The sequence below is a fragment of the Oryx dammah genome, unplaced genomic scaffold, assembly GCF_014754425.2.
Source record: "Oryx dammah isolate SB20612 unplaced genomic scaffold, SCBI_Odam_1.1 HiC_scaffold_11050, whole genome shotgun sequence".
In the NCBI taxonomy this organism is placed as follows: Eukaryota; Metazoa; Chordata; class Mammalia; order Artiodactyla; family Bovidae; genus Oryx; species Oryx dammah.
Window position 1 is genome coordinate 10,471,596 of NW_024080444.1, and position 24,299 is coordinate 10,495,894.

The window sequence follows — 24,299 nt, forward strand, 5'->3', positions numbered from 1 at the left end:
ACTCATGTTTCAAGATTTCAACTTTGCCTAGCCACTGACAATTATTAGGATATAGAAATAAAGTAATTTTCATAAACATTTTCCCTCTTTAGATACATACTTCCTTGTTCAAACTACTAGAGGTTTCTAACTTACATTTCTCTTTATAGAAATTAGCTCCAATTTATAAACCAAGATCTCTAAATTAGACCACTAAATTTAACAAAGCAATTTAAAAAAGCCACTAACATGACTAGTATTCCCAAATTCACCTTTTCAAATGACCTATAAAGGTACACGTTGTAAGGATGTACAAGCAAGAAAGCATGGATGTCGGAAGATTCTAAGATCTAATTCAACGTGAAGCCAAATTTAGGAAGCTTGTCTTAAAACCACAGATGCATTTTAGAGTGTAATTCAGAAGCAAAGCCAGGACTAGATCTCAGAGCAAATATTCAACTACTATACAGAGTGTTGGCCCCCACTCCAGAATTTACCAATACTTAATGGATGATGGAACAGAGAGAAGAAATAAAGTATACTTTTAAACAGTCATTCTGGAGCTAATTCTGCAAATACTACTACCATGTTCCTTTTATATGATCTGGGTTGAGTTCTTAAGAGGAAGTGCAAGTTTGGGGAATTCAGAGAAATTATCAAGTCAAAAGAAACAGTATGTGAATGATGTTAACATACTAAAATTGTCACAAAACTCAAAACATTAACTGGCTAAAAAAAATCACCAGTAGAGAAACAGACATAGAGAACAGACTTACAAACATGGGGAGAGGGGAGGAGAGGGTGAGGTGTATGGAGAGAGTAACATGAAAACTTACACTTCCATATGTAAAATAGACAGCCAAGGGGAATTTGCTGTATGGCTTAGGAAACTCAAACAGGGCCTCTGTATCAACCTAGAGGGGTAGGATGGAGAGGGAGATGGGAGGGAGGTTCAAAAGGAAGGGGCTATACGTATACCTATGGCTGATTCATGCTGAGGTTTGACAGAAGACAACAAAATTCTGTAAAGCAATTATCCTTCAGTTTAAAATATATATATATTATATATATAAAGAATAAACAAAAAAATTACCAACATATCATAAAAGATAAATTCTCCACAAACATGTTATGGACATTGCTTCCCTATGTTAGCCAAGCTGGCACAAAGACTGCATAGTGGAATATGGGCCCTCATTTAAATGATATAGATCATTTAGCTTAAATGAAATACAATTCTTTTATTAATAGAAAAGAGACTTAACTAACAATTTTATCTATATAAAAACAAAAATGGAAAAATCAACAAGTCATATGCCACCTATATAGGCACTAAAAGATGAACACTCAGGTTCCTCAGGTATTGTATATCATCTCCAGTCTTTAATATATTCACTATATTTAAATTGTCATATCAACCCCTTTCCCTCATATTGGTCTTTAGAGGCAGGTGTGTGATAGCAAATGATAAAGTTGGGCAAAAGGCAATGAGTGAGTGGTTCTTAAATTTGAGTATACATATGAACCACCCAGAGGACATATTAAAACCCAGATTGCAGGGCCACCTACAGATATCAACTTATTATATCTGGAGTTAAGTACAAGGAATTGGATTTCTAGCAAGTATAATGCTCACATTCCCAGCCAGGTCTACACTTTGAGAACCACTGTTCTAAGGCCATAGTTCTCACTATGGCTACATATTAGAATCCCAAAGGAATTTTTTAGACACCAATGCTTGGAAGTCCCAAAGATCAATCATACAGGAAGTTCTGGGAGTAGGTCCTAGGCATTGATATTTTTAAAGCTTCTTAGACAACTAACATGGAAGTAGGGTTGAGAACCACTAGCCTAATTAAAATTAATCTAAACCAAATCCACAAGGAACAGATGTTTCTTAATACAAAAGCAGGGTAAGGACTTAAGCCTTTATCTGTTGATAGAGCAGCCAAGTGATGAGTATAAACTCAGTAGTGTGCCCTCAGCTACCCAGGATTGAACTCAAAGTTGTGAGTGAGGTCTGCTTTAAAACCCTGGCAGAGTCGAAAGCCAGTCTTTAGGTCATACAGAATGTTTGACCTTTGAAGTGACGTAGGCTACTACCAATTACATATACCATGTTTAGGCACAGTGCCAATAATGCATATTGGTTAATGCATAAGCTCTGAGTCAGACCATTTAACATATGTGACCTCTGGCAAGTTACATAAGTCTTGGTCTCTTCATATGGGAGTTAATGTAACATTATAGTTATGTTAAAGATTATATGAACATTCCAGTAAGAAGTTAGCTCAGAGTCTGGTACATAAGACTTAGTGTAATTAAAGTCAAGTCTGTCAGTCGTGTCCGACTCTTTGCGACCCCATGGACTGTAGCCTATCAGGCTCCTCCATCCATGGGATTTTCCAGGCAAGGGTGCTGGAGTGGATTGCCATTTCCTTCTCCAGGGGATCTTCCCGACCCAGGAACCGAACCCGGGTCTCTCGCATTGCAAGTAGACGCTTTACCGTCTGAGCCACAAGTAAACCTAAATTTAAAAAAGACTTAATGTAAGTACCTGTAAGCTACACTATAGACATATTAAACTACTAGAAATGCTAAGGAACTGACTGACCCTTTTCATCTACTTCCACATGAGTCAAGGTCATGGCTCTTCATCACAATAGCTTTGGGATCTCTATTCTCACAAGACTACAGTTATAGCTTTGTGAATTTAAATGTTTAGGACCCTTAAAAATTTTAAACCTTAAATAACTACAGAGAGTAACTAATGGGAATAAACACAACTTTTAGAAAGCTATGGAAATATACAGCACAATATTACTAGGAAATAAAGGAAATTTTCATCTTCTCTTTCTTTGACCATAACAACTTCATGCATTTTTAATTTCCTGTATTACCTTCCTTTTATTTTCTGCCAAATTATCACTAGGGAAAAAAAAGTTTCGATCAGGCATAGTCCTTCTCCAACAAACACGCTTTAGGAGTAAGATCATTTTGTGATGTATAGAAATACTGAATCACTATATTCAACACCTATAGCTGCTACAGTGTTGTAGGTCAATTATACCTACAATACTATAAAATGACATATATATATGTATATACAACACGCAAATATATATAAATATATACTACAGGATGGCTTTAATCAAGAAGTAGTTAAGCTTTTGGTGAGGATACAGAGAAAATGGAACTTCCATACATAACTCACGGGAATATAAAATGGTGCAGCCATCTGGAAATAAATCTGGCACTTCTTCCCAAGATGAAATATAACTGCCATATAGCCCAGCAATCCCTCTGCCACATACATACCAAAAAATTAAAATGCCCCCACAAAAAATAGTACATGAAGGTTCATAGCAGCAAAAAGTAGAAAACATCAGTGCCCATAAACTGATAAATGGATAAGTAAAATGTGGTTTGGCAATAAATTATTTGCAATAAAAAGGAATAAAGTACTGATACACAAGCTCCAACATGGATGAACCTGTTTACTTTTACTAAGTCAAAAAAGCCAGTGACAAAAGACCACATATTAGAGGGTTCCATTTATATGCAATGTCCAGAATACACACATCCAGAGTCAGAAGATTCCTGATTGCCTATGGCTGAGAGGGGTTGAGAAAAGGGCTGATGGAGGTGGGGGCAGAAGTAGGGGAATGGAGAGTGACTACTAATGGGTATGAGGCTTTTGGAAGATGAAAATGTTCTATATTAGATTGTGGTGACTGTTGTACAATCCTGTTAATATACTAAAAAAAATTGAGTTTTACACTTAAATGGGCAAATTGAATGCTGTGTGATTTGTCTTAACATAGCTGCTTTTAAGAATTTAAAAAACTTTACAAAAGATTTAAGAATCCTTTGGATCTAAATCTCTAAAGTCTAGAATTAATATTTATACTGCCAACTCTTTCTCTCAAAGTACTTAATGGGGTGGTTTAACTCTAAAAATACAAAACCCTTGCTCAGACAAGGGTGATGCTAGATGAGTCAGAACAACAAAAAAACACACACAAATAAGTTTTTTGAATCACGTACTCTGATGTTAACTCCATGATTTTGCTTTACATTATCTGTAGGAAGAAGCTCTAAATTCAGTCTATGTTCATTGAAGAATCTATAGAAAAGGGACTCTTATAAACAGTAAAAACTCTTAAACCTTAAAACATTTCAAATAAATCTCTTATTATAACCTGCTTTTTATGAACTTAGAATATCTGCAGCTGTAATTTTGAGGAAAAATGAAGTAAGATTAGGAAACAAATGATTTCATTTAGATTCTATAACAAATGTTAACTACTAGATCTGGCTTTTGGGGCTAGACTGGTGAAACTGTGAACTTATAAGTTATATCATAATTCTGTAATGTCTGTCACTTCTCATAGATTAAAAATTGTTTTAAACTGTGATCTGGTTAGTATGTTAGGACCAGTAGGTCACCATAAAACTAACTTCTCAACACCACCATTTTAAGCTTATTCCCAAAGAATTCCTTTGTCAGGTTCCTTGGTCCCAAGTACCATATCCCTCTGCTAAGGCTAAATGACAAGTTGTTCAAATGTACTGCTGCACTCAGAGTTTGGAAATAATCAAGCAGATTACTTTCAACTTATTCTATGAGAAAAATGAATTAAGTCACTGAGAAATAGTACTAGATCAGAATCATAAATGCAGCCTATATGCACTTAGAATTTATTAAGTTTAAGTACAAAAAAATTGTCTGACAAATACTGTTTTGAAAGTGAAAATTGAAGTTAGAATGACTGGATTATTTCTGTTTGCAATGTAACATATTTAGTAATCCCCCATCTAAGACTAAAGCGGGTCAATGCTTGTTTTTGTCTGCTTCTCAGGGCAGACCATTCTCTGTCTTTAGAGATCTGGCTGGTAGGAAGTTTCTGTTATCCTAAAGGGCACTGTGTGCATGCTCAGTCGTGTCCAACTCTCTGTGACCCCATGGACTGTAGCCCACCAGGCTCTTCTGTCCATGAGTTTTCCAGGCAAGAATACTGGAGTGGATTGCCATTTCCTCCTCCAGGGAATCTTCTCGACCCAGGGACTGAACCCATGTCTCTCGCGTCTCTTGCATTGGCAGGCAGATTCTTTACCACTGGCGCCACCTGGGAAGCCCAGGTTATCCTGAAACCTACTTTTGTGTTGTACAGAACTTCCTCCCAGAGCCTTTAAAATATGAAAGCCATCTTGATCCCAGTCTTTTCAAGCTAAACACTTAGTTCTTTCAGCTATTCTTCATGATGATTTTATATTTTGAGTTCTAAAGACATCCAAGTAGAGAATAATCAGCAAAGTACAACAGGAACACCAGTCTTATTCTAGGTATCTTGTTTCTAATCAAATACCCTACAGTGTAACTATTTGACAGCTACATTCTACTAAGTTAGAGCTTACTACTCAGTAAGAATCTGTATTACTACTGCTAAGCCATATATGCCAGTCTCTTGTCAATGCATCCTCCACCCAAGAAAGTAAGAACTTGTTTAATAAGTTATTGAAATTAACATAAACTTGACTATAATTTTTAACTTTTCTGATAACCATGAAGAATGAAATTTTAACAAGATTTGTCATCCATATGGGGTCATGGGTCTTTCTAGGTGCTTACACCAGCCTTTTGTTATTTGGGACTCTTATCCAGAAACTCATCTATTTTCATACTTTATTTCATATAGTCCTTTGTTCTTTTTGAAGATGTAAGTGATATTTACCACTAAGCTTCTGATACTTTATTTCTCAAAGAAAGTTCAGATACTGTTTTCCTTAAGTTGCCAGTACTGAAATAATTCCATCCTGTGAAATTATTTTGAACAGATAATTTTAGTCTTCTCATGCATTCTGGGTTTACACTTCCTTTTACTAACATTCACTCTAGTCAAGATAAATTTCTCCTACATTAAAAAATAGCCAGGGACTGTCCAGTGCCTTACGCTACCAAGACAGTGGGCCCAGGTTCCTTCTCTGGTCAGGGAACTAGACCCCACATGCCAACCTGGTGCAACCAAGTAAATAAATAATCAAATAAATGCTAAGATACGGTGATTTATGCTTTACCATTATACCAAACTCAGGCCTATCCCTTGGAAAGTTGTATTCCAAAACCAACTAAGAGCCCCTAAACCTGTAAAAATTTAGTAAGCCTTAGTTCACTCAGTGTTTAAAACTCACTCTATATCCACATTGTGCCATTCTATACAATTATTAATTTTTGGCCAAATAATAACTCCTTTATGGGCCAGAATCAGGTCCCAAGTAGCTGGTTTCTGAGTTCTTTTCTCTAAGAAATAAACACTCAAAACAAATCAAGAGCTCTACTTGTTGACAACAGATATACAGATAGCTGAAGTCCCCCACTAATGCGGTGTCTTGCCTCTTTGCCATGGTACTCATAAGCCCAGAGACTGGTTACTGTTAACCTACCAACTCCAATCCCTTCCTATCCCTGCCTTGATTTACCAATATTTCAAGTCCTGGCCAATCCCATATTTTAATACTCATTTAAACTGTCGGTTCTATTATCATCTACTATGTTTAAAAAAAAAAAAGCAGTATGATGGCCCATTTGAAATAAGCCATGTTGGCAACTTAGAGCCATAAGAAGTGTCAGAAACGATAAAAGGGATCTACTTTCGAGCCCTTTCCAGGTATCCTGGAAATATGTGTGAACACCAAAGTCTTTTATACCATTTTTGTAAGAAAAATTACAACCCTTTTAGAATCTTGAGCTTACATTTGATAAAATATTTGGTTGCGTATTTTCTACACATATGAAGATGTCACTTGAGTGAAGACTTAAAAGTTTATGTAGTGTTGAATAAATATGAAATCTTTCACCATAATAAATTTTATAGTAGGATTTTAAAAATAGGTAAGGAAGATGATAATTCAGTGTTAGAGTCTAGGCCCTCAAAGCAAGTTCTTAATACTGTTTTCACGTGAACATTTAAAAACATTTGGTTGGGAGACGGAGATTGGGAAGTGATTGCTGCTTATGTAGTCTTTTGGAGGGAAAATAAAAGTGTTCTAAGATTAGTTTGCGATAATGCTCAATCCTGTGACTATATTAAAGACAGTGAATTGTACCCTTTATATGTATAAATTTTATGTGAATTAACTCAGCAATAGCTTTCAGAAAACATTTCAACTCCATTCTAAAGACTATTACATCCCACGTTATTATGTATTTTCTAAAATATTCTTAAAATGCATAGCAAAAGCCCTAACATACCAGAGGGCCAGACAGAGAAACCTTACATATTAAATTAAGCCAGGTATTAAGATACCAAACACAAACTACTTATGAGCCAAATGTTGAATGTTAAGGAGCTCTTATTACAACCACTAAACAGAAACAAAAACATGGTACTAGACCAAACATGACTCCTAGATGATCTCTTCAGAAAGACTTATTTGAAAACAATCTTGAAATGGGAGATTTTGCTTCTGCAAACAAAAATATGAATGAAGTCCTCAATATCATGAGCACTTACTCATCATACTCGATATGATAAATAACGTCTTCATCAGCAGCAACAGAATCTGAATTAGATGTAGAGGGTACATTGTCCAATTTTTTTGTGTTCTCTTTGGAATTATGATTTACATTTCCATTAGTCCTTTTACAAGAACTGCCATTCTTCAGTGGAGTTTTGCCACGTGAATGTCCATCAGAAGCTCTAGTAACACTATGTATACGTGCTTCAAACCAAGCACCAAGGGCGACATCTCTGGCATCCACCAATTCATTTACCTAAAAAAGTTTAAAATTAGTTAATGAAGCGTAACTTCATCTATTGCTTCAAAAACCTTAATATGACTCAAGTTATTTTGAGAGTTATCACGGTTAATATTTGCAGATACAAAAGTTTAAAGTAATTTCAAAGGTTACAACAAAATTATTCTTTTGGATTATACTGTCAAATCTGTTATTTACTAATATGAAATTAACTTTCCTCCCAATATCCTTCAGTGAAATGGGTATTTTCTTTAACTATTCCTTATCCTTATCTATATTAGACTTTTAAAATATAATTCTTGTGTACCGAAGAGTCATCCTGGCATGTTATTATTCATTAAGAATGTCACTAACAAAAAGCCAGAACTTTAGAGTATTGTGACTGTAAAACTAATTTGCTCCATTAATTTCTTCAGAATCCTTCAGATAACTTACAGTCAGACCAACCAGAAAACAGTGTATTAAGCAAAAAATAAAAGAGGGACTTGTGCACATGTACAAAGGAATGAATTTAATGAACCCACCTATACAAAATGGGGTTAAGTTTCACCAACAGTAATTCACTAGCAAATGCATTATTTACTACCTCAAAGGACAAATATAGAGAACAGAGCTATAATGATGCAAAATATATGTAGTCAACTCTAGCGGATGTTCCAGAACTAAATCATACAATCTAACAAAAGGTATAAAACAAGGTATCAGAAAAACAGGTACACCAGAGAAATTTAGATTTACCTCAAGAAGCTGGTTTTTTAAAAAAATCATGTCATCAAAAAACTGAAGGAATTGGTCTAAAGGTTAAGGCCCTTTCAGGAGCAATAATCAAGAGAAGTCCCTTCAAGTCTTTAAAAACAAAAAAAATGACATAGCTAATACAAGATCATGACCTAATCAAGCTAGCTCTTTCTGAGAGTGTAAGACCACTTTAAGGTATCATATAGGGTGGGGTGGGGGTGAGTATATAGTAAAAGTTAAAACCTATATACTAGATATTATGCAAGGCTACTTCAGTTAGGTTTAACAATCTTAATAATGAATAAATCCTATTTTACAGGATAAGGAAACAAAAGCTCTGACAAGTTAACTTGCTCCAAATGGAAGTTAATAAAATGCAAAACTAGGATCTGAAGACACCTTAACCTTAAAGCTTATGTTCTTGCTACTGCACATTGCTATACATTATGTAAGGATATAGCTACCATAGTGATTCCTCCTATGGATCTCAGCATCAGCAAAGTTAACTGAAAACCTTCTGAGAAGGACTGACCATTCTAGATGCCATTAAGGACATTTGCAATTTATGGGAAGAGGCCAATATATCAACATTAACAGATTTAGAAAAAGTTTATTGCAACCCTCATGGATGAACTTGGAGGAGTTCAGGACTTCAGTAGAGGAAGTAACTGCAGATGTGATGGAAATATCAAGAGAACTAGAATTAGAAATGGATACTGAGGATGTAGGTGAACTGCTGTAATCCCACAGTGAAGCAAATAGATAAGGAGTTGCTCCTTATCAATGAACAAAGAAGTGGAGACGGAATCTATTCCTGGTGAAGATGTGGTGAAGATTGTTGAAATGACAAAGGATTTAGAATACTATATAAACTTAGTTGATAAAGCAGTGGCAGGGTTTGAGGGGGTTAACTCCAATTTTGAAAGAAGTGGGTAAAATGCTATTCAAAGCCTTGCATGCTACAGAAAACTTGTTTGTGAGAGGAAGAGTCAATAAATGTGGCCAAACTTCACTGTTGTCTTATTTAAGAAATTGCCACAGCTATGACCACCCTAATCAGTCGGCAGCCATTAACATGGACACAAGACCCTCTACCTGCAAAAAGATCATGACTTACTGAAGGCTCAGATGATGGCTATTTTTTTTTTTTTTAGCAATAAAGCATTTTTACATTAAGGTATGCACATTTTTTAAAGAAATTATGTTATTATACACTTAACAGACTACAGAATAGTGTAGATCTAATTTTCATATGTACTGGAAAACCAAAAACTTGTGTTACCTGCTTTAGTGAGGTATTCTCTTTTTTCCAGTCATCTGGAACCAAACTTGTACTATCTTTGAGATATACAGATAGCCACATTTAGAAAAGAGTCTTTCATGTCGAAGTATTTGATTAAAAAAAAACACCCCAAACAAAAGCTCCACATATGAGAGGAAAGGAAAAATCATTAAAAAATAAAACAGCGCCAACAGCAAATATTTGAAATTTACCATAGCTAGCTACGGTTTTGTATGTTCTGTGAAAAACACACAAGCTCTGCACATAAACCTAGGTTTAAGTTCTTGCTTATCACCTACTAAATGTAACCTTGAACAAATTCCTTAACCTGTTCCAGCCTCAGCTTCTTTTACAAAGTAACATACTTTGCAGTGTATTGAGATTAGGTGACAATTTGTATAATGTGCTAACTTAGCAAGCATACAGTAGCAACAAATGGAAAAACTTTCCTTCCACTAATTATCAGTATATGTTCAATGTTAAGACTTATTAAAGCTCATAGTTTAGTCTTATTATACCATGCTTAGGAAATACATTATCCATTTAATGCTATATACATTATCTCCTTTAAAAATTACAATACAAAGTCATTCTTATTTCCTAATTAGGTTCAGAAGTGAAAAACACTTGCCCTCAGGAGATATACAGCTAGAAGTGAAGTGAAGTGGCTTCAGTCATGTTCAACTCTTTGCGACCCCATGGACTACAGCCTGCCAGGCTCCTCTGTCCGTGGGATTTTCAAGGCAAGAATCCTGGAGCGGGTTGCCATTTCTTTCTCCAATACAGCTAGGAGTGGGAGCTAATAAAGGTTTCTCTAACTCTGAACAGGATTCCTCTTTATACCATGTTTCTTCAGAGTTACAAATCAAAAGACAATATGGTTCTATTTACATAAAGTTCAGATGGAGAAAAAATAGGGATGTAGACATAGGTTAAAAGTTATTATCAGGCTGTTTAATGGTAATAACAGGATAAAGTTAATAAAAAGCAAAGAAATGATTACCATAGAAGCTTGGGTAGTAGTAGTAACTAGGGAGAGGGAAGTTTAATCAAGAGGGGGTACATGAGAAGTTTCTGGGGTACATTTATCTATTGCTTAATTTGAGTGGTATTTATGGACAATGACTTTATAATAGGTTAAGTTCTACACATATTTGTATTGTCTATTACATTTCATGACCAAAAAGATTTTAAAAAGCAGCATAGTACTTTAGACAAAAGACAGGATATATTTAGAAATCCATGATGTTTACTTAGTAATTATTGATAACTTTCCTTTTCCTTTATTTGCTACAATGAGCATAGACATATAAAAAAGTTTAACAGTGCCACACACTTAGGTAAACCCCAAAAGCTTACTATCAGCAAGCTAAACAGTTATTATTTAAGCCAGAATGAGTCATTTCAACAGAGACACCTGATGTGAGTCATACAGAGCTTCCACAAAAACCAGAACACCAATTTAGGCATCAGAAGTCCACCTGGTTTTGGAAAATAAACTACTTCCTAGAGTCAGCAATTCAACGTATTGTACAAGGGGAATAAAGGGACCCCTGCCCTCTGCACGATTTTCCAAAGGTTCTCCAAACATGATATCTAGTTTCTTACTACACATGAAAAGATAGCTACAACTGACCAAATACTGCTCAAAGTTACCAATTAAGGCAAAACAAGACTGATATTAGGTAATAACTTCAAATTAAATTTGCATCTTAAAGTTTAAATGGTATAGTCTGTTTTATGTATGCTTATCTGAAAATATTTAATATACTTTTTGTGCCTGCTAATCGTGAGGTCCAAAAATATTTTTAGGCAAAAGAGAAAGCCCCTATATCTGTTTGCTCATCCATAAAGCAAAATCTTTATAAACCAAAAATTACATAGGTAAGAATTCATGAAAAGAGAAAAAAAAATTCCCAAATTTTAAATAATTCAGACACAACAATGAAATTTTGATATACTTACTATTTAGAGACTTGCTCTAAGGAAAACAGACAAAATTCAAAGCAAACTTAAATCAAAAGTAGCAGCCTCTAAGCATTTTCAGGCTAGCCCAAAAAGAAGTTAATATCTAGTATGATTCCATGAATTCCATGCAATGGCAATATCATCTGTTTACCCATCATTTCTAGTACCTAGTACAAATACATACTAAATACCTTAATATTCAATGACTGAATTATCCAGAAATAATTCCTTCTATATGAAAGGCCCTAGTCAAAATTTCAAATACCTATAACAATTACTGAGCTTCATCCAAAAAACAAAGTAACAAGGAAGGTTAAATGTGGCTTTGACTAAACTTTGACTAAATATTACTTTACAAATAACTAGCCTTTTGAGAGTTTACATGCCAGATTCCAGGTGTATTTCTAAATGAGCAAAGGGAGACAATGTACTTACTTGCCAAATTTGTCCAACTCAGAAGATGGCCGAGTTGAAACATGAAACCAAGTCTGATGAAAGTTGAAAGCTCAAGTCCTTAACATCTATGCTATGTATTAATATGAAATATAAGAGATGTTTAAAAAAAAAGAAAGTACGAGAAATAGCTGACAGCAAAGTGCTAACACTGAAAATAAAAAGCAAAGATCTACTAAGAGAAGTAGTTTCTCATGATGCTCTTCTAAATTAGATTGGGGGAAGGGACACAGTTGGGTATTGAGAAGTGTGCTAAACAGAGAATTTAAATTGACCATAACAGTTTAACTTTGGTTAATCTCAGACCTGCAGATATATAAGCTGGTCCTCCTATGAAAACACATTTATACTTATATGGCCCAAAACAAACCAGGTGAAAAGCAGCAGCTTCCAAACGGTTACATTACATCATAAAAAGTTAAAATGTAATAATGTAAGCATAATATATACAAAGATGGTTATATAAATATTTATAGATATATGCATATACAGAAGTTATTGCACATACACACATGTATTTCCTTGCTGTCAGCTGCTGCTGCTAAGTCGCTTCAGTCGTGTCCGACTCTGTGTGACCCCATAGCCGGCAGCCCACCAGGCTCCCCCGTCCCTGGGATTCTCCAGGCAAGAACACGGGAGTGGGTTGCCATTTCCTTCTCCAATGCACGAAAGTGAAAAGTGAAAGTGAAGTCACTCAGTCTTCGCGACCCCGTGGACTGCAGCCCACCAGGCTCCTCCGTCCGTGGGATTTTTCAGGCAAGAGTACTGGAGTGGGGTGCCATTGCCTTCTACACCGAGGACCCTAAAAACAAGGACATGCCAGAAGCAAAGAGCATATCTAAAGCCTAGGTATTAGCTTCCAATATCATTCTCCAATTAAAGGAACTAAGGCTCCTTAGAGAAATGGTTGACTGCAGGACTGGGGCAGAAAACACATAAGATGAGCCTGCAGCACCTTCTAGTGCCAGAAAGGTTTTAACAAAACAAAACTCAAAGAAACCCCAAATGGGGGCATATGGAAAGGACACAGGAGAAAAAATATCCATACTAGTGTAAATATATGACCAAAAAAATGAAGAGACAAGTGTCCCACGTAAAAGAATTCCTAATAACTTTTGTAGATAATCTGACCTTAAATATGGAGGGTTAACTCTCCATTCTTTAACAATTTATTAAACACAGATGCAGAATATGTTTTTTTTACCTGAACATTACTGACCACAGCAGGGATGTTTTCAATATTCACTTGCATAACAAATTGCTGGTCACAGGCCTTAGTTGCTGCAAAAATCCCCCAGTCAATAATGTGTTACGGAGAAGGAAATGGCAACCCACTCCAGTATTCTTGCCTGGAGAATCCAGGGACAGAGGAGCCTGGTGGGCTGCCGGCTATGGGGTCGCACAGAGTCAGACACGACTGAAGCGACTTAGCAGCAGCAATAATGTGTTAAGAGTGGGCTACATATAGTGACTTAATCTCAAAGAACACAGTATGCAAAAGGGGATAGGGTAGAATAACTTGACACTGAAGAAATGTGACAAACGCCATCTTAGCCAGGTGATTAAGGTTCACAATGGTAAGTTACTATTCATTTAAAACTTAAATAATTACAAAATAGAACATCAACAGTATTGTGCCCTAGACGTGTCATTGAAAATAGCACTTTAGCTCTGAGCATTGAAAATAGCACTTTACCTCTGTGTTCTTCCTCCCCAAGTATGTAAATTCAGTCTAACGATGAAGAAAATATATTCTAATGTTGCATTTTACAACTACCTGACCAATACACCTCAAAATTGTCAAAGTCATCAAAAACAAAGTCTGAGAAACTGCCACAGCCTAGAGGAGCCTAAGGAGATGACTGTTTAGTATAAAACTAATATAAATGTAATGTGGTAACCTAGATGGGGTTCTGGAACATAAAAGACATTAGATAAATGCTAAGGAGATATGGTTCATTAATTGTAACAAATGTGCCACACTAATGTAAGATGGCAAACTGGGTGTAGGATATATGGGAACTCTGCAGTATCTTCCCAACTATGCTATAAATCTATAACTGTTCTAAAATAACAACTTTATTTTTTAAATAATGTGAAAAATTATCAAGTAGAAAGTTTTGGTTACTGAAAGAGGGATGAAACCAATGAATGAAATAGACAATTTGGCAAGTGCGCTTTCAATATTAACAATTCGATCTGAACTGTGAACATTATATAAAAGCACTAATTTATATGTTTTGTATATATCATGTAAGTTTATTCCCAGACTTTTGCTTTGTTACTATAATTTTTTTCTTTTATTAAATGACTATAGTAAGGAAAGCTATTGATATTTAAACAGCACTTTGCTAATGGCTCATAATGCTCTCATGTATTTTCTCAGCTTACCAGGTATTCCTAAGTATTGACTGCCTTCTCCAGGATTTACAATGTTTTGTTTTTTGCTTATCTGTATTATCTAGAACTTCTAGAAAGATATTAAATAATAGCATTAACAGGCTTGCTTGTCTGGTTCTATCTTTAATGGAAATGCTTGTGGCTTTTCCCCACCATTAAGCATGATGCTGGGTATGGTTTAAAATATTCATCTATTCCATCTGTTCCTCTTACTAAGGAATTTTTTTTTTAATCAGAAATAAATTCAAATTTTTATTTAGATGCAGAAAACAGATTAGATCATTTGTTTTCTTTGGTTATATTAATATGATGAATTATATTAAAATGTTTCCTAACAATGAACTATCCCACTTCCTGACAAACCACACTTGGTCAATGTATGTTCCTCTAATATACAGTTATTACTTTATTTGCAAACTATAACTTGAGATTTTATATCAATATGTAGTGATATTAATGTGCTTTTATAATCATGTTTTCAGCATCAGTGTTATACTAAATTTATAGAACAAATGAAAGCTTTCCTTTTTTTAAAATCTTATGGTTCAATTTAGATATTATTCTTCTTTATAGGTTTAAAGCAATTCAGTGTAGTGCAGCCAGGCCAGGTGCTTTGATACACCTCTTTACCAGTTTTGATTCTTTCCTTTTTTGTGGATCTGTTTGCATTTTTTCATAGATCTCAATTTGCATTTCTTAAGTAATTCATTTTGTCTACCAATCTTTAACTTTTAGCCTTGAAAAAGCTCTGAAAAATTAAGTTTGGGTCCCAGTTTACCTCAACCATTAAGAATTACGAAAAAATATAAGGATAAAGATGAAGCAAAAGTGTTATTTCTACAAAATTTATTAGAATTTGAAGAAGTTGCTAGATAACAAAGGTCAATAAATCAATCACATTTCTATATAGCAAACAAACTAATTTTAAAAGGTAACCATTTATAATAACATCAAAAACAAAGCTACTAGAAATAAATCAAAGGTATGTAAAGAGGAAAGTAATTGAGAAAGGTGTCAAAGATCTAAATTAATGGAGACATCTATCATTTCAATAATGAAGGGACTCAACATTGTAAAGATGTCAATTTCTCAAGGTGGTCTACAGATATGGTTTCCACTGAAATTTCACCGGGATATTTCTAGGTAAAAATTCCTAAAGAAATTCTTGAACATGTGTACCATGATACACACAGTTGGTTCAAAACAGCACAGTTTATAACAGCTAAAACTGGAAACAACCCAAATATCTATTCATCATGGGTTAGATAAATGTATTATGGTATGTTAATAAAATGGAATAATGCAAACAGTGAAAAAATATAGCCACATGTGAAAAATTTCAAATGTAGGCAATACAAAATGTTGTTTAGAGATAACTAGTAACACTAAAGAAAAATGGAATGATCATGGACGACAGAACAAGTAGTTTACTTCTGAGAGGGAGAGAGTGAGATGTACTCTGGTAGGGGCATACAAGAGGCTTCAGAAAGCAACTATGTAACCTTGGCGGAATTACACAGGTGTTTGCTTTCTGAACCACTGAGTATAGTATGTCTACATAAATTTCACTGTTTTTTCAATATTACTTTTTAAAAAGTTAAAATATTAACTCCAATCTTTACTTTCAAATGGCAATCAATGTCCACTTATTCACAGCATCCTGAAGAGAATACATCTATATTCTCACAATTAACAAGAAGTCTGAGGAAGACAACATACCTTATATAGTCCAATGCCAGGATCAATAAGAAAATCACGAGTTGATGTAGACGGCTGACTGGAAGGTCCCACCCTTGGGGTTTTCTTTACTTTAGGTGGACTATTAGAACAGGGTTTGGCCTGTATATCAGTCTGTTTTGATGTGCTAGGAAGGTCAGGGTCTGGGCGAACTAGTAGCTGAATTATATCATTAAGTCCAACATCATAGTCAAATAAAGTATATCCATTTTCCAACTAGAAAAAAAAAAAAGGACAGAAAAAGATTAAAATGCTTCTCTCAAAACTCGATCTTTGTACATCCTTAGTTACCCAAATGCCCTAGTCAAATATTAATATAAAATTCTCAGCATTACAATTTAGTGATCTTGAAGCCATTCCTATGGCCTCTGATGTCAGCATCTTCGCAGTTTGTCTGTGTGTGCACTCAGTCATATCCGATTCTTTGCGACCCTATGGACTGTAGCCCGCCAGGCCCCTCTGTCAATGGAATTTTCCAGGCAAGAATACTGGAATGGATTGCCATTTCCTATTCCAGGGGATATTCCCAACCCAGGGATTGAACTCACACCTCCTGTGTCTCCCGCATTGGCAGGCGAATTCTTTACTACTGCGCCACTTGGGAAGCATCTTCTCAGAACCTCAATAAATTCTTAGGAATCATTCTATGTAAACTACAGGGAAAACAGACAGCCACTGAAACCAAATATTATCACTGCTGCTGTGATCTCATCATCTAGGCAGAAAAACTCATCTTCAACAAGTTCTATGCATTTTAATGAATCCACTACAAGAAACAAAAGGTGAATTTTCAAAGTGAATTGCTTTATAACTTTGTGTTCATAAAGACATTTAGTTAACCATTTTATCTTTCTGAAGCAGTAACTTTAAAAACCAAGTAGAAAAAAAATTCAAGCATGAATGATTACAATGCTTGCTCATGCTACTCCAACTTGCTCAAAGTTTTCTGTAAAGGTGATCAAGTTGAATTATGAAAAGTATTCCAGGATGACTAGTGAGTAGTGAACAAATTATCTTGTAACTTATCCATATTTTGGCAAGGTTTTTATAAAGGACTGAATTGCATCCACCATTCCCACCCTCACTCCTCCCAAATATGTTGAAGTTCTAATCCCAAGTAACTCAGAATGTGAACATATTTATCTGGAAATAGGATCTTAACAGAGGTTATCAAGTTAAAACTAGCATCTAGATAAGGGTGGACCCTAAGCTAGTCCCTAGGTAAGAGTGGACACTAATATGATTAGTGTCCCAGATGTTGAAATTTGGACAAACATGTGGAGAAAACAGTAACATACTGGAATGATGTATCTACAAGACAAGAACACCAAGGATTGCTATCAAAACATTAAGAAGATGTTTGAAGGAAGCAAGAAAGGATTCTCCCCTAGAGTATAGCATGGCCCTGCTGACAAGTTGACTTTGGGCTTACAGCTAACAGAAATGTGGGACAAAGTATGTCTCTTAAGGCACCTAGGGTTTGATACTTTGTTATGGAAGCCCTAGCAAACTAAGTCTCCATTTTGTTTCTTTATACAATTTAGTTGGCCATTTCACTAAACTCCGTAAGGCTCAGAACTATCATTTCCCAGGAAATACAACCAATTTAATCCCTAGTCATGTTTCCCTTTGTATGTAATCTCTGTCACCATCCACAGCTCTAACACAATAAGGCCATATGTGAGAAGTCAACCAAAGAGACAAGAATAAAAATCTGTCTTTGAATGACAAACTTACTAGTGTATATTAAATAAGTACCTTTAATTCAAGCAATCCAAAACTTACTTAGAACAATCCTACACATTACAGGACTGCAAAGAGATCAAAGCAGTCAATCCTAAAGGAAATTAGTCCTGAATATTCATGGGAAGGACTGATGCTGAAGCAGAAACTCCAATACTTTGGCCACCTGATGCGAAGAACCGACTCATTGGAAAGACCTTGATGCTGGGAAAGATTGAAGGCAGGAGGAGAAGGGGACAACAGAAGATGAGATGGTTGGATGGGAGATGGTTGCATGGCATCACCAACTTGATGGACATGAGTTTGAACAGACTCTGAGAGTTGGTGACAGTCAGGGAAACCTGGTGTGCAATAGTGCATGGGGTGTCAGAGAGTCAGACGTGACTGAGCTGAACACATCACAGGTGTTCACAACTGTTAAACAGAACAAGGATTTGAGAAATTAAAATTTCCCAATAGTGGAATTAAAGGAGACATTATCTAACAGACTAGCTAACATGCTTCTTTCAAATAAGTCTAAAGAGTCTCCCAAGTCAGTAAGCAGATAAGCCCTTTTCAGGATAGGATGTTAACATGGCTTATCTGATTAGAAAAACAAGAACTCTTAATCCTCAACTACTGGGAAAACCTCAATAAGCAAAAAACTACACGTTCACACCTTCATTTTGCCTGTCTCCAACAGCATCCCCACCCCACCAAAAAAAAAAAAAAAAAAAAACAACCTAACAGCACAGAACATGAAAACTAACTGGTAGGACATTCCCCCAAATGAAGATACCTATATGAAGCCGTATAATAGAAATCAGGCCCACAGTAACCTGTAACCACTGTTCCTCAATCAGTTATGCTTGCTAGGATAGCCACTTTTACCCAGATGATGAGTCCTTTCCTAATTCATAGGCACTCTCAAAAGTTTTTCTGAAATAGTGATTATCCATCCACTGCATAGCAAGTTCCACAGAGTTTTGCTGTTGTGCAGAGTTGTGAAGACTGTTGGAATGATTTGTTACTTTAAAAGTACCAAGAATTCCCTGGTGGTCCAGTTGTTAGGATTCTACTGCCAAGGGCAGTACACTCCTTGTTTAGGGAACTAAGATTCTGAAAGTGAAAGTCACTTAGCCATGTCTGATTCTTCAGCACCGCAGGGACTGTAGCCCATTAGGCTCCTCTGTCCATGGGATTCTCCATGCAAGAATATTGGAGCGGGTAGCCATTCCCTTCTCCAGGAGCCATGCAGCCAACTGAATAATAAAAGTACTAAAGTCCTCCCAAATTTAACAAAGTATAGACTGAAAATTACCTGCACTTAAATTATGCTGAGTGGGGGAGAAACAGATTGGTAATTTGAAACTTACACTTATGAGTTTCAGGCATTTAACTAATGAATGTCTCATTGTAGAATATGTTTGAGAACTGCCATTCCAGAAGATATGGCTGAAGAATTTATAATATTAAAGAGGCAGGAATAGTCCTATAATTTTTTTCTTTGAATTGAGTTGAAGTTAAGAAATTATAGGTAACAGTAAGAATTACAACTGTGATGCAAACTAGGAAGCAAACACCAAATGGCAGTGGCTCAGAAGGCAGAGAAGTCATTCCCAAGAGGCTATTGATAAGGCATGCAGGTGGAGACAATTACTAACTTTCATCTACCTTTCACAGCATATATACTACAAACACACACCCCACCACCAACCCCCCGCCCCTCCCCGCTCTTTCAAGTAGGCAAACACTTTTACTTTGTACTGCACGTGAAAACTGAGTACAGGGGCAAAAGAAAACTTTCTTTCTTCTGGTTCATGCTTCACATCTACAATCTACTCTAAGAGTTCCTACAATGATACAGGGAAGAGAAGAGCGAAGAGAATCCTTTCAGAGTAGGAAAAGCTCGGATTCTCAAAAATTTAGAGATCCACCAATACAACTCTTTCTTAAACAAACCACCAGGGAGCAAACTCAACCTCTCATAGAATATCTAAATGAGGTTACCCTACTTTAACTGGAACTTACAGCCCAGAATTGCTGCTCTCCCCATTTTGACTCTCAAAAGTAGAGTCAATCACACAATTACAGTGCTGCTCAAGCTTCATTTGCGTACCGACCACCTGGGGACCTTGTTAAAATACAGGTTCTAGTACATTGGGGCTGGTCAGGTGAAGCTAATGCTGCTGGTCCTACAGATCCAGGGACCATACTCTGAACAGTAAGAAACTAGTATGAGGCTGACTTCCTACAAAATGCATTTTCAAACTCTGGTGTTCATCAGTATCTCCCTTGGGGTCTTGTTAAATTCAACCACTTGCAATTTTAGGGTGAAGTGAACATCTATAATAAATATCCACCAAGTGATTCTGATGTTTTATCAAAGATTAAAAGCAGGAGACCTAACATACAAAGGTGGAGGAGGAGGCAATTTACATCATGGACACTGTAAATGCTTTTTTTAAATTTATGACATTTTTCATTATGTGGCAGTAACGTATCCTGAGGAAGGAGTGTGTTTTCCTAATAAGCACAAAACTCTTGACTTCTCAAAGATTTAGAGATTCACCAATATAACTCTTCCTTAAAAAAATTCCGACCTCCAGGGTGCAAATTCAGCTTCTCAGAGAACCATATCCAAATGAGATTACCCTACTTTACCTGGAATTTACAGCCTTGCTCTCTCTCCATTTTGACTTTCAAAGGTAGCATCGATCTATTATGCCCTTTCTCCTTTTGACTCTCAAAAGAGCATTTTACAGGATAAGGGCAGGTCTTTGACACCAATCCAATAGAAGCCTACTACAGACACACTATCTTGTCCAAGGACTGTAGACTGTATTTCCAAAGGAGAAGAGAGATAATAATCACTCCATGGCTACTTGTCAGCTCGTAAATAAACACCTGGAGCCCTATCTTTCTTCTGTCTCCAACTAAGTAGGAACCCAAGGTCCATTCCTAATTCCTACTTGTCTACTGTTATAGAGAAATCAAAAGCAGAGAGTTTCAACTGTCCTGGGCTAAGAGGTACATAAGGTTGTTATCCTCAGCAGTTTTCCCATGAGCCTGGAATAGCTTCGTGGTGTCCTGAAAATGTACTCTGTTGCCTTGAATTTATCACAATCCCTTCCTTTCCCTCAAGACAGCCAGGGGCACATTTTCTTTTTACCGTATTTTTATTATTAGACGCTAAGAGGCGTTGCCTGAGAATACATATTCATGCTTCATTTCTATCTCTGGTGAAGCTAAAAAGTATCCTGGGAATTTATGTACTATTGTCCCTAGCTAGAAAATAAAATTCAATAGACTTGATTACATTCTTTTCACTTTTGATCAAAAGATAAAAAAGGTATTAGCCACAGGAGGCACAGCGATATAAAGTTACATAGAGTTTAATACACATACATTTATTTTTAAAGCAAAGTTTAAATCGAACAGCTGTTTTTGTAAGTCAAACGCTAGAAGATCAATATAAAACTACTATCAATGATGCCATCTCTTGCTGTTGTTGTTTAGTCGCTAAGTCGTGTCCAATTCTTTCTGACCCAATGGACTGCCAGGCTCCTCTATCCGTAGGATTTCCCAGGCAAGAATAGTGGCGTGGGTTGCCATTTCCTCGGCCAGGGGATCTTCCCCACCCAGGATCAAACTGTGTCCCCTGCATTCCCTGGGAAGCCCACGATATTTCTTACTTAAAACAATCCCTGGCTCTTTCTCTCTCAGAGTGTAATCTCATTACTCTAAAATTTCTGGACAGTTTCAAATGGTAAGCCTACGAAGGGGAGAAAAATATTCCTTTCAAACACTAAGCTGTAGGAAAAAAAGGCTACTTCTACCAAATCAAAGAGAGTTACACTTATTTCAAACAACAGGACTGGAGCCAAACTATGATCAGCTGGAGGATGCCAACTTCTTTACTTGATTAACATTTTTTAAAAAAGAAAAAGATAAAGATAGGACGGGTCTGAGTCTCTTGATACAGACCATGTGAGTAGGAAAAATCTTCAATGGGCCAGACCAAGGCCAACTACCAGCGACGCCCACAGGCAACCTCACCGCCAAAAAACACTTTCGCCTTCAAGTGTGTACCGCTGGCTATGCTCCAATTACTGTGTCAAAAGCTTGAGTGAGGGTTCTAGTAGAAGGTGAAGGATAAGAGCAAAACAAATCTTTTGTACTGCTTTTCACTCTTCGAACAACCTCCTTGGCCCAAACTGGGCAGTTTAAGCCTGGTCCCGGGTTACACCAACAGCTTCTTCAGCAGGTCTCTAATCTCCCCTACGACAGATTCGATTCTAGGAAAGGAGGTGGGGTGGGGAAGCAGAAGTTCTGGAAACCCTTCGAATCTTCAGTGTATACAAATCCCTTCCACAGTGAGGAGGCGGACTTACAATCTTGTGCCCCATAGGGAGCAATATGTAAGTTTCCCCTCCCACTTGGGAGTCGGCAGCGCGTCTGAGGTACGGAAGCGATACGAGCCGTTAGCCGGGTCAGCACGGCCGGGAGCCGGAGCCTCCTGCCCTCCCCACCCGCACTTCGGCATGGCCGCCAGAGCCCGCTGCTCTCCCCGCCCTCCAGGGGCCAGGGAGCCCACCAAGCGCGGGAAAGGAGGGACCCCAGGCACTCTGGCGAGCTGTGCCTGCGGCTGCTGACCGGCTTGGCAAGGGCGGTAGGTCTCGGCGCTCGGGGCGCCCCCGCCTCCGACCCCGCCAAGCGCACCTGCAACTCGGGTGGCCGGGACCCCGCCGCGCCCCACAGGCGGGCCCAGGGCCGCACTCTGAGCCTCGCGGGCTGCCCAGCCGAAGTGGAGCCAGGTGCGCTCTGTGCGCGCGGTACACCAAGCCCTCCGGCCCGCCCAACCCAAGCATCCCGCTGCCCTTGCTAGGGCTTCCAGAGAAGTGTGTTGGGCGCGCCTTACCTGCTTGCCCCGGTAGAAGAGGCGCTGGCACTCGGGCCGTACGTCGAACAGCGCCCACACCCGCTCGCGCAGTTCCTCAATTGTGGCTTTCCGAGACACGTCCTCAATGGTGCGCGTCTGCGAGCCGTCGATGGTGCGAACCTGGATCCACATCTCGGCGCCGGGAGAAGGGGCCGGCTCCGCTTTGTCTACCCCTGCGCTCCGGGCGCCGCGCCCCGCCCGGCCCGCGCCGCTTCCCCGGCGGCTCTGGTTCTCAGCGGCTGGCCGGCGAGCGCGCGCACAAGGGAGGAAGACTGACCAGGCGCCGGGCCCGACAGGCGGCGGTGAATCCTAGACCGTGCGCCCACCCAACAGAGCTGGAGAGGGAAGGAAAACGAAACCAGTCGGAAGCTCGGTTGCTATTGCAGCCCCTGCCTCACAAATAGGAAGCAGCCTTGTCTGCGCTGCGCGGAGTGTTTACTTATAGAGCTCTAGCTCCCACATGGAGGTCACGGCGCCAACCCTGATCTCGCGAGATCTACACCGGGCTCCGCCTTAAAGAGGTAGCAACTAGGGAAGAGGCTGTAGACCAGAGGGAACTAAAATGGGAGGGAGCCGGGAGGACGCGACAGAGGGGCGGGACCGCCGAGAGCCGTTACTTGCGCCTCCGCCTGCACCTGGGCCTTGGACACGCCCTCTAGCCTTGGGGTGTCTGGCGGTTACAAGGCCGCCCACACGGATTCCCGCTTTGGTCCAGGTTTCGCTACCCAGGGCGCCAGCGACTCCTCAGGCTTAGCGGATTCGGTTCTGTGGTCTCAAAAACACACCAAAGATAAGAAATTGTGACGTGCACTTGTGTGATCAAGAAAAGGCGAGTGCGTGCGTGCGGGTGCAGCCTAAATTTGTGAGAAATCACGTCAGGAAATGAACCCGCTCCACCGCTCTTTGCCAGACACTGTCAGCCACGCGGCCTGGCTGGGCCGGCCACCCAGTCAAGACCCTGGGGACCCTTCTGCTTCGCGAAGTCGTTTCCCGCCAGGCCCGAATGCTGCCTTCGCGCGGAAACGCGCATCCTGGGGTTTCCCGCCGCTGAGCTGAGGTGGCGGCCCTAGGCGGGCAGGCTAAGGGCCTGCTGGGATCTTCTCTTCGGGCCCGCTGCGCCTCAGGCCTCAGAAGTGTTGGTGCCGCCGCCGGGAGGGCCCTTCGCGGTTACCGATTGTGGACCTGAGTTACCCGGCATTTGGGCTGAGGGACTGCAGGGTCGTGGATAATGCTTTTAAAGGATGCAAAATTACACACCTCTGAAGAAGTCCAGAGATCCTACTAGGAATAAATTATCAGAAATAGGCCCAAAGCACGTT

General features: G+C 38.5%; 1 protein-coding gene across 2 annotated transcripts in view; it reads right to left on the minus strand.

Moving 5' to 3' along the window:
* LOC120860211 (E3 ubiquitin-protein ligase UHRF2) overlaps positions 1-23,473 on the minus strand; it is a 72,786-nt gene extending 49,313 nt beyond the window's left edge. The window contains exons 1-3 of one of the 2 annotated variants that reach the window (XR_005720267.1): positions 22,960-23,473; positions 16,299-16,532; positions 7,494-7,753 (exon numbers count right to left, since the gene is read on the minus strand). Coding sequence is in view for 1 of the 2 variants with exons in the window: in XM_040235991.1 (XP_040091925.1) it covers positions 7,494-7,753; positions 16,299-16,532; positions 22,960-23,112 (647 nt within the window). In the remaining variant the exon portion in view is untranslated. The remainder of the gene's footprint in view (positions 1-7,493; positions 7,754-16,298; positions 16,533-22,959) is intronic. The other variant, XM_040235991.1, reaches the window with a different exon arrangement.
* Between the last annotated feature and the right edge of the window lie 826 nt (positions 23,474-24,299).